Source organism: Loxodonta africana, chromosome 4, assembly GCF_030014295.1.
Source record: "Loxodonta africana isolate mLoxAfr1 chromosome 4, mLoxAfr1.hap2, whole genome shotgun sequence".
NCBI lineage: Eukaryota > Metazoa > Chordata > Mammalia > Proboscidea > Elephantidae > Loxodonta > Loxodonta africana.
Window position 1 is genome coordinate 182,397,059 of NC_087345.1, and position 12,000 is coordinate 182,409,058.

The window sequence follows — 12,000 nt, forward strand, 5'->3', positions numbered from 1 at the left end:
ATACACAATAGTAAGTACTAAAAAGTGGATTCCAGAGCAGTGCTGTCTGGTAAGATGGTGGCTGCCACTGGTGGCCTGCATTATGTATGTAATATTAAATTATCTAGTAGCCACATTAAAGAAAGTAAAAGACGCAGGTGAAATTATTTTTTCAAATATTTTCTATTTAACCCAATATTTCAAAACACAAACCGAAACCAAACCCATTGCCGTCGACTCGATTCTGACTCGTAGTGACCCTATAGGACAGAGTAGAACTGCCCCACAGAGTTTCCAAGGAGCGGCTGATAGATTGGAACTGCTTACCTTTTGATTAGCAGCTGTAGCTCTTAACCACTATACCACCAGGGTTTCCATTTCAACACATAGTCAGTATAAATATTATTAATGACATATTTTCCGTTCTTTTTCTCTGTATAAAGTCTTTGCAGCCTTGTGTGTACCTGACACTTGCAGCACATCTCAGTTTGGACAAGGCACGTGTGGGTCATGGTTACCGTAACAGTGCAGTTCTAGAGCAAGCATAATAGCGCTTGTGTTGAAGAGATCCACGAGTGAATGTTTGTGTTAACGTTTTGAACAGTGTGCACAGGACTGCTAACAGTGGTCGCCTGCTCCCAGATATCTGCACTGGGCACTGAAATGTAGCACGTGCCAGGCACGTACCCCATCAGGGCTTTGCTTGGCTCAAGTGTTTCTCTTTGGTTGGAATGTTCTTTTCCAGATGCCCACTTGGTGAACTTCCCTCACCTTCAGTTCTTTTCTCCAGCATCACTTTCAAGGTGTCCTACTCTGCACTCCCTATTTACAATTGCAGCTGCTCTCTGCACCCACCACCTCTCAGTCCCCCCGAACGCTGATGTGCTTTGTGTTTATTTCCATAGCAGTTAGCATCTCCCACCATTGGGTATAATTAATTTATTATGTTTTTTGTTTATTGATCTCCTGAGTAGAAGAAGCTTAACCAGCACAAAGATCTTCATTGGTTTTGTCAATGCTGTATTCCAGTGGTGCCAAGAGTAGACCTTGATCCATGTGTGTTTGGTGAATAAATGAATGAGTGAAGATGGCGTTATAGATTCATGTGTTACATGAATCATAACACCGGACATGGTGATTTGAATAATGTGTGAAGCAAAGAGAGACTCCCAGATGGATAACTTTGATTTACAGGGAGCCAACATCTTGATAAGATTTCTGTTAGGACTTTTTTTTTCCCAATACCTAAATTATTAAGCCCACACATGTCTGTCAGCTTGTCATACTGTGGGGGCTTGCATGTTGCTGTGAAGCTGGAAGCTATGCTACTGGTATTCAGATACCAGCAGGGTCACCCATGGAGGACAGGTTTCAGCTGAGCTTCCAGACTAAGACAGACTAGGAAGAAGGACCTGGCAGTCTATGTCTGAAAAGCATTAGCCAGTGAAAACCTTACGAATAGCAGGGGAACATACTCTGATATAGTCCTGGAAGATGAGCCCGCAGGTTGGAAGGCACTCAAAAGATGACTGGGGAAGAGCTGCCACCTCAAAGTAGAGTCTACCTTAATGATGGGGGTAGAGTAAAGCTTTCGGAACCTTCATTTGCTGATGTGGCACGACTCAAAATCAGAAGAAACAGCTGCAAACATCCATTAACAAATGGAACCTGAAATGTTCAAAGTATGAATCTAGGAAAATTGGAAATCATCAAAAATGAAATGGAATGCATAAATATTGATATCCTAGGCATTAGTGAGCTGAAATGGACTGGTATTGGCCATTTTGAATCAGACAATCATACAGTCTACTATGCTGGGAATGACAACTCGAAGAGGAATGGTGTTGTATTCATCGTCAAAAAGAACATTTCAAGATCTATCCTGAAGTATAACTCTGTCGGTGATAGGATAATATCCATACGCCTACAAGGAAGACCAGTTAATGTGACCATTATTCAAATTTACGCACCAACCACTAGGGCCAAAGATGAAGAAACAGAAGATTTTTATCAGCTGCTGTAGTCTGAAATTGATCGAACGTGCAATCAAGATGCATTGATAATTACTGGCGATTGGAATGCGAAAGTTGGAAATGAAGAAGGATCAGTTGTTGGAAACTATGGCCTTGGTGATGGAAACAATGCCGGAGATCGAATGATAGAATTTTGCAAGACCAATGACTTCTTCGTTGCAAATACCTTTTTTCACCAACATAAACACTGACTATACACATGGACCTCGCCAGATGGAGCACACAGAAATCAAATTGACTACATCTGTGGAAAGAGACGACAGAAAAGCTCAATATCATCAGTCAGAACAAGGCTAGGGGCCGACTGTGGAACAGACCATCAATTGCTCATATGCGAGTTCAAGCTGAAACTGAAGAAAATCAGAGCAAGTCCACAAGAGCCAAAATATGACCTTGAGTATGTCCCACCTGAATTTAGAGACCATCTGAAGAACAGATTTGACGCATTGAGCGCTAGTGACCAAAGACCAGACAAGTTGTGGAATGACATCAAAGACATCATCCATGAAGAAAGCAAGAGGTCATTGAAAAGACAGGAAAGAAAGAAAAGACCAAGATAGATGTCAGAGGAGACTCTGAAACTTGCTCTCGTACGTCGAGGAGCTAAAGCAAAAGGAAGAACTGATGAAGTAAAAGAACTGAAGATTTCAAAGGGAGGATCGAGAAGACAAAGTAAAGTATTATAATGACATGTGCAAAGAGCTGGAGATGGAAAACCAAAAGGGAAAAACACACTTGGCGTTTCTCAAGCTGAAAGAATTGAAGAAAAAATTCAAGGCCCGAGTTGCAATAGCGAAGGATTCCACAGGTGGAAAATTTTAAACTACGCAGGAAGCATCAAAAGATGGCAGGAATACACAGGGTCATTATACCAAAAAGAATTAGTTAATGTTCAGCCATTTCAAGAGGTGGCATATGATCAGGAACCAATGGTACTGAAGGAAGAAGTCCAAGCTGTTCTGAAGGCATTGGCGAAAAACAAGGCTCCAGGAATTGATGGAATATTAATTGAGATGTTTCAACAAACAGATGCAGCGCTGGAGGTATTCACTTGTCTATGCCAAGAAATATGGAAGACAGCTTCCTGGCCAACTGACTGTAAGAGATCCATATTTCTGCCTATTCCCAAGAAAGGTGATTCAACTCATTGTGGAAATTATAGAACAATATCATTAATATCGCACACAAGCCAAATTTTGCTGAAGATCACTCAAAAAAGGCCGCAGCAGTGTATCGACAGAGAACTGCCAGAAATTCAGGCCGGTTTCAGAAGAGAATGTGGAACCAGGGATATCATTGCTGATGTCAGATGGATCCTGGCTGAAAGCAGAGAATACCAGAAGGGTGTTTACCTGTGTTTTATTAACTATGCAAAGGCATTCGACTCTGTGGATCATAACAAACTATGCATAATACTGCGAACAATGGGAATTCCAGAACACTTAATTGTGCTCATGAGGAACCTTTATATAGATCAAGATGCTGTTGTTCGTATAGAACAAGGGGATACTGATTGGTTTAAGTCAGGAAAGGTGTGCATCAGTGTTGTATTCTTTCACCATACCTATTTAATCTGTATGCTGAACAAATAGTACAAGAAGCTAGAGTATATGAAGAAGAACGGGGCATCAAGATTGGAGGAAGACTCGTTAACAACATGCGTTATGCAAATGACACAACCTTGCTTGCTGAAAGTGAAGAGGATTTGAAGCACTTACTAATGAAGATCAAAGACCACAGCCTTCAGAACGGATTGCACCTCCACATAAAGAAAACAAAAATCCTCGCAACATCATGATAAACAGAGAAAAGATTGAAGTTATCAAGGATTTTATTTTACTTGGATCCACAAGCAACAGCCATGGAAGCAGCAGTCAAGAAATCAAGAGACGCATTGCATTGGGTAAATCTGCTGCAAAGGACTTGTTTAAAGTTTGGAAGAGCAAAGATGTCAACTTGAAGACTAAGGTGCACCTGACCCAAGCCACGGTGTTTTCAATCACATCATATGCACGTGAAACCTGGACAATGAATAAGGAAGACGGAAGAAGAGTTGACACCTTTGAATTGTGGTGTTGGCGAAGGATATTGAATATACCATGGACTGCCAAAAGAATGAACAAATCTGTCTTGGAAGAAGTACAACCAGAATGCTCCTTAGAGTCAAGGATGGCGAGACTGTGTCTTACATACTTTGGACATGCTGTGAGGAGGGATCAGTCCCTGGAGAAGGACATTATGCTTGGCAGAGTACAGGGTCAGCGGAAAAGTGGAAGACCCTGAACGAGGTGGATTGACACAGTGGCTGCAACAATGAGCTCAAGCATAACAACGATTGTAAGGATGGCGCAGGACTGGGCAGTGTTTCGTTCTGTTGTGCATAGGGTCGCTATATGAGTCGGAACCGACTTTATGGCACCGAACAACAACAACAACAACAAATTATTAAGAGAAAGCTTTATGAAGAACTTTAGTAGCAAGAGTAACATGAATTCATTTTCGAACATGTTCAAACATTTTTGCTTTCACACAGATATGACAACTACTTGAATTCAGGTAGAAGCCAGTAAGAGAGAGTATGCAGCCTCTATTTATTTTCAAAGAGAAGTTAAATATTGAAATTAGTAAGCTTATGATTATGAGCAAAAGGAGTCCTGTGGGCACAATATTTAAGTACTCAGGTTCTAACCATAAGATTAGTGGTTCAAACCTACCAGCCGTTCGAAAGAAAGACATGGCAGTCTGCTTCCATAAAGATTAAAGCTTTGGAGACCATCTGGAGCAGTTCTACTCTGTTCTATAGGGTCACTAAGAATTGGAATCAACTCAATCGCAACAGTTTTTTTAATAATGTAAATATTGGGAAATACGCAGAAAAATGGGACAGCACTGTTGTTGTTGTTAGGTGCCATGGAGTTGTTTCCGACTCATAGCAACCCTGTGTACAACAGAACGAAACAATGCCCAGTCCTGAACCATCTGTGTATTAGTTATCTAGTGCTGCTATAACAGAAGTATCACAAGTGGATGGCTTTAACAGAAGTTTATTCTCTCACAGTCTAGGAGGCTCAAAGTCTTGAGTTCAGGGTGGCAGCTCCAGGGGAAGGCTTTCTCTCTCTCTTGGCTCTGGGGAAGGTCGTTGTCATCAATCTTCCCCTGGACTAGGAGCTTCTTTGTGCAAGAACCTTGGTCCAAAGGACTCACTCTGCTCCCATCTCTGCTTTCTCGGTGGTATGAGGTCCCAATGTCTCTCTGCTTGCTTTTTTCTCCTTTATATCTCAAAAGAGATTGGCTCAAGACACCATCCAATCTTGTAGATTGAGTCCTGCCTCGTTAACATAATTGCCTGCTCATCCCAGCTCATGGACATCATAAGGATAGGATTTATAACACGTAGGAAAATAACACCCGATGACAGAATGGTGGACAGTCACACAATATTTGGAATCATGGACCAGACAAATTGACACACATATTTTTGGGGGGCACAGTTCAATCCATGACACATTGTAAAACCCCAAATTGCAAGGATCTATGTCTTAATCACAGACATCTGTTTAAAATAGGCTATTAGTAAATATTTGCTTAATTTTTCTTTTCTTGGTTTTTTGTCCTCCAGGGTCCTTCATCCTGTAATCCTTCACAGAATACTCTGCAGGCCTGTCACCCTCAGAATGTGTCAGCCTACAGGGCCTAGCATGAGGCAGGAGTTCTCAGTCCTGCTTGTACACTAAACTCATATGGAGAGCTTAAAACAAAATGGCCCTACTGCCTAACTACACTAAGAATTTAGGGCCTGACAGGCATTTTTCATGAAGTGCCCTTTGGTAATTCTAATACACGGCCTGTATAATAGAGGAAATTATGAAATTTTTTAAGTTAAAAGACTAGGGTTTAGATTCTGGTGCTTATTAATTTTTTGGCTAATCAATTTATCCTGAGTCAACTTTCTAATCTCTCCAGTGAGGTATTACTACCTCAGCAGGCTTCCTGTGAGAATTAACTGCGATGCTCACCACACAATAGCTGCTAGTACATCATAAGATAACCTCCCTTCTAGGTCCCAGTCAGAATACTACTAGCTCTGTAAGTGCTAGTGGGGTGGGAAGGGGGCGGTGCAGAGAACGAGCTGATTTAACTTTGTTACTCTAACTTGCAGGTGAATAAAGTCTGCTTAGAGCTGTGCTCCTGAGGATGTGGTCCCCACATTACCTGGAAACTTGTTAGAAATGCAAATTTCTAACTTACCCCAGACCTGCAACTGACAAGCTCTGGGGGAAAGGGCCAGCAATCCGTATTTTAAAACTTTCCCCACCCCTTGCCCCCAGAAACCCTAGTGGCGTAATGGTTAAGAGTTTGGCTGCTAACCAAAAGGTGAGCAGTCGGAATCCACCAGGTGCTCCTTGGAAACCCTATGGGGCGGTTCTACTCCGTCCTCTAGGGTTGCTATGAGTCGGAGTCAACTCTAAGGAAAAGGGTCCCACCCCGCCGCCCCGTCCTTCCAGGTGACCCGATGCAGGCTAAAGTTAGGGAACTACTGCTGTATAGTGAAAGCACCATTTCTCCCCAGAGAATACCAGTTAATCCGGAATAGGCATTGGTAGAATTCAGACAGGGAGGCTGGTGTGAAGGTCTTCAGACTTCATGGAGCAGAGCTTCTTTATTCACAGGTGACCGGTATTTATAATGTTTGAACGTTTTGAGGTTAATTTATCAATCACAGAGACCACAAAATGAAGTCCTAGAATTATGGAATCTGTTGGAAGGAACCTTAAAAAATTAAAAAGCTTTTATTTCTTCACTTAAGACTTGAAGGTTGAAGCATGAGTTCAGTGACTTGAATGTTAGCAGTGCAGAGTTAAATAAGACAGCTCCCTGCCCTCAGATTTAGAGGATTGGATCTGTCCAAAAAACCCGTCACCTTCGAGTAGATTCTGACTCATAGCAACCCTATAGGACAGAGTAGAACTCCCCCATAGAGTTTCCAGTGAGCGCCTGGTGGATTCGAACTCCCATCCTTTTGGTTAGCAGCCATAGCACTTAACCACTACGCCACCAGGGTTTCTGATTGGATATGTACATGTAAGCAAATAGGTGCAATAAAATGCCACACTTGTGAGCACAAAGAGAAAGAGGCAGTTTCGTCCTGCCAGGAATGAGGGGGAGTAGGGTGAGGAGAAAGTCAGGAAGTCTTCATGAAGGTGACAGGACCTGAATACATGTTGTTGTTGTTAAACCCCAAAAAACCGGTGCCATCAAATCAGTTCCAACTCATGGCAACCCCATGTACAACAGAACGAGACACTGCCCAGCCCTGTGCCATCCTCACAATCATTGTTATGTTTGAGCCCAGTGTTGCAGGTTCTGTGTCAGTCTGTCTCGGCAAGGGTCTTCCTCTTTCTCTCTAACCCTCTATTTAGCAAGCAAGATGTCCTTCTCCATGGACTAGTCCCTCCTGATAACATGTCCAGAGTATGTGAGATGAAGGCTCGCCATCTTTGCTTCTAAGCAGTATTCTTGCTGTACTTCTTGCAAGACAGATTTGTTCATTTTTCTGGCAGTCCGTGGTATATTCAGTATTCTTTACCAACACCACAACACCGTAATTCAAAGGCAGCAGTTCTTCTTTGGTCTTCCGTATTCATTGTCCAGCTTTTGTATGCACGTGAGGGAATTAAAAATATCATGGCTTGGGTCACGTGCACCTTAGTCCTCAAAGTGACATCTTTGCTTTTTAACACTTTAAGGAAAACTTTTCCAGCAGATTTGCCCAATGCAATGCATTGTTTGATTTCTTGACTATTGCTTCCATGAGTGTTGATAGCGGGTCCAAGTAAAATGAAATCCTTGACAACTTCAATCTTTTCTCTATTTATCATGATGTTGCTTATTGGTCCAGTTGTGAGGATTTTTGTTTTCTTTATGTTGAGGTATAATCCGTACTGAAGGCTGTGGTCTTTGATCTTCATCAGTAAGTGCTTCAAGTCCTCTTTGCTTTCAGTAAGCAAGGTTGTGTCATCTGCATAATGCCAGTTGTTAATGAGTCTTCCTACAGTCCTGTTGCTGCATTCTTTGTATCATCCAGCTTCTCTGTTAGCTCATCATACAGATTGAATAGGTATGGTGAAGGGACACAACCCTGGCACACACCGTTCCTGATTTTAAACCACCCAGTATCCCCTTGTACTGTTCAAACAACTGTCTCTTGATCTATGTACAGGTTCCTCAAGAGCATAATTAAGCATTTGGGAATTCCCATCCTTCACAATGTTATCCATAATTTGTTATGATCCACACAGTCGAATGCCTTTGCATAACCAATAAGACACAGGTAAACATCTTTCTGGTGTTCTCATCTGACATCATGGATGTCAGAAGAGACATGGCCTCTTCTGAATCTGGCTTGAATTTCTGATAGTTCCCTGTTGATGTACTGCTGCAACTGCTTTTGAATTATCTTCAGCAAAATTTTACTTGCATGTGATATTATTCCTTAACTTCTGCATTCCATTGGATCACCTTTCTTTGGAGTGGGCACAAATATGGATCCAGCCAGTTGGCCAGGTAGTTGTCTTCCAAATTTCTTGGCATAGATGAATGAGCTTTTCCAGTGTTGTGTCCGTTTGTTGAAGCATCTCAATGGATATTTTGTCAATTCCTGGAGACTGGTTTTTCACCAATGCCTTCAACACAGCTTGGACATGTTCCTTTAATACTACAGTTCTTGATTACGTGCTACTTCCTGAAATGGTTGAACATTGACCAGTTCTTTTTGGTTCAGTGATTCTGTGTTCCTTCCGTTATCTTTTGATGCTTCCTGCCTCATTCAGTGTTTTGCTCATAGAATCCTTCAGTATCGCAACTCCAGGCTTGAATTCTTTCTTCAGTTCTTTCAGCTTGAGAAATGCCGAGTGTGTTCTTCCCTTTTGGTTTTCTAATTCCAGGCCTTTGCACATACACGCACACACATATTACGTACACATACACACACATACATACTATACTAGAGTATAATATATATGTGTGTGTGTGTGTGCAATGTTCACTTTGGTCTGGTCAGTTGGATACATGCCTCAGTTGACCATTGAAGTTAAGTTTTCAGTTTCCAAAAATGTACTTAGGTGGAAGGCATTTCACAACCGTAGCACACACCCCCCTCCTATTTATATTACATGCATGCTGCCTTTATCTCCAGGGTATCGACACCAGGCTTTTTCAGCTAAATGAATATTGTCATTCAAATAGTGACTGTTCAGAGGTAACAGTCTTATGCCAAGACTGCAGAGCTGACATAATTAAAATAAAATAAAAATTTACCCATCTTCAGAGCTAGCTTGCCATACACATTTATCCACGTATTTAGTCTCCTTGCCTGTCGGAATATACTCCTGTTCAGGCACATTTCCTTTTATTTGTTTAGCAAAAGCTTCACTTACTTCATCATCTGTGTTCCCCAGCATCTTTAATTCTGACAGTCGTTTCTGAAATAATTCATAAAGGATAAGAATTGAAACTGTTGGGTGTATAGGAAAAACTTAATTGAAAGCCCAGGCACTCTTAGTCCCGAAGGCCACAGGGCTGTGTCTTTCGGGACGTGTGTCATGAGTCTTTTTCAGTTCTCATCAGCCTTGACTCACTCACTAAGATAATGATGCGATGTGCAAGCCTGACCTGTTCATGGCACTGCTAGGTGGTTGGATACATGCCACACTCGACTATTCAGGTTAAGTGTTCAGTTTCCAAAAATGGGACTTCAGTGGAAGGCAAAATTATGTCTGACAGTCTTACGTAATGGCACATTATTGCATAAAGCTGCCTTTAATTTCTTTTAAGGCCTCTGGGAATGCATGAAAAATGTCCTAGATTTATCCTGGTTAGGTACAGGTTATTTATAGTATGTTGGCTTAGTTTAATTTTTCTCGTAATAAAATTTCAGGGCTTGTTTTGAATTTTTTTTTTTTTACTCACAGTAGATGATAATGTATGGAGGCAGTGGTGATTCCGTGGTAGGACGCTCACCTGCCGTACAGGGGACACAGGTTCCATTGCCAGCCAGTGTACCTCATGCAGCCACCACTCATCTGTCAGTGGACGCTTGTGTGCTTTTATGATGCTGAACAGGTTTCAGTGGAGCTTCCAGACTAAGACAGACTAAGAAGAAAGGCAATCTACTTCTGAAAATCAAAACCAAAAATCAAGCCCATTGCTGTCAAGTCAATTCCAATTCATAGCGATGCTATAGGACAGAGTAGAACTGCCCCATAGGGTTTCCAAGGAGCGGCTGGTGGATTACCAACTGCCGACCTTTTGGTTAGCAGCCGAACACTTAGCCACTGCGCCACCAGGGCTCCAGCCATGAACACCCCGTGGATCACAGCAATCTGATCTGCAGCTGATTACATGGATGGCGCAAGACCAGGCAGCATTTTGTTCTCTTGTGCGTGGGGTCGCCGTAAATTGGGGGCTGACTCCATAAAAAAAAAAAAAAAAAAGCAGCCAGCAATAGACGATGATAAAATAATCTATTTTTCATCTTCTCCTCAAATTACAGACCACTTGTTATTTTCAGTATTGTTTTCTTTGAATTTAGATAAATGTAAATAAACTGCTACTCTCTTATGTTGTTTTGCAGTTGGATGTAGTTTCTTACAAATTGATACCAAATCACAGTTGCTCAAGGGTTCATGGTGATATATAGACTCTTTTAGGATGATGTTTATTTTTTGATAAGCCTCAAAATGCCAAGCACTGTGCTTTATATTCTTTGTTTCTCTTATGGTCATTTTTCATATTAGGACATTGAGGCTTACGAGAGGCAGTGTAATTCAGCCAAGGTCACAGATGATTTCTAGTCCAATCCGAACGCCAAGTCTCTTAAATTACGGTTACTTGTGTTTGTTTCACAGGCATGAATGCTGCTGTTCGGGCTGTCGTGCGTATGGGAATCTACGTGGGAGCCAAAGTGTATTTTATATATGAGGTCAGTTTTTGGTGTCCATTCGTTCTTTCTTTAACTCTCTGGAGTTGTTACGTAGAGGCGAGCGATGTCAGGCAAACACATGGAGCTCACTGGGAGAATCCGGGTACCGCGATCCTGGGGCCTTTCACTAGACCACAGAAGCCGCCTGCTGCTGGGGAGTTTTACCTCCGAGTTTGCCCTCACTCGTCCAAATTGTTGCCTGTAGAGATTGGTGTTAGGAAATGAGGGGAGAAAGGAGATGAGATGTAGCAAAAAAGCCATTTTAATACCAATTTACTGGCCTTGGTTATAGGATTAAAAAATCTTAAATAGGCAGTTTTATTTGTAGCTCTCACCCCTATAGCAGTGATACAGTCGTGTAAAATGTGTGCTGAATTTAGCAAACATTAAGATAAACAAGGAAAAGCTTAGCTTGGTTGAACTATACGTCATTAATGTAAAACCCAGACGGCATCTATACTGTCTGTCAATGGGTTAACTTGAAAATTAAGAGTCTGAAATAAAATAGCAGAGATGACTCATTATCTCCTACCTTTTTGGTCCTTGTAACTATAGAGTAAGTAGTATTTGAGGGTACCAGTATAGTCTAGATCACATTATTCATTTCCAAATCTGTTAGGAAAATTTTATTCACATTTAATTATTACATTTATAAAACAAAAGCTTTAGAATGGAAAGAAGAGAATTTTTTAAAAAAATTTTACTTAGTCTCTCTAAGATTAAAGTTAGTATTTTAGTCTGATTCCTTCCAGAATTATAGGTGTAAAAAACTAGAAGGAAATATGTATATAATTAAAATTATAGCAAAATATATTTTATACATTCTATTTTTAACGTGCCATTATATTATGAATATTTTCTATTTGCTACATAGACTCCATAACCATTTTTTTACGTTTTTATATAATTCTCTGTCAAACTGATGCTTCATCATCCACTTGGCCGTTTATTTATTGACGATTCCTTTATCATTGGGCTATTTAGAGACTCCCCGTTATTCACGTGTCA

At 41.2% G+C, this 12,000-nt stretch overlaps 1 protein-coding gene across 1 annotated transcript in view; it reads left to right on the plus strand.

The window, feature by feature from the left end:
• Positions 1 to 12,000, plus strand: part of PFKP (phosphofructokinase, platelet) — a 73,708-nt gene that overhangs the window by 7,839 nt on the left and 53,869 nt on the right. The window contains exon 2 of the mRNA XM_064285080.1: positions 10,919 to 10,992. Coding sequence (XP_064141150.1) covers positions 10,919 to 10,992 — 74 coding nt within the window. The remainder of the gene's footprint in view (positions 1 to 10,918; positions 10,993 to 12,000) is intronic.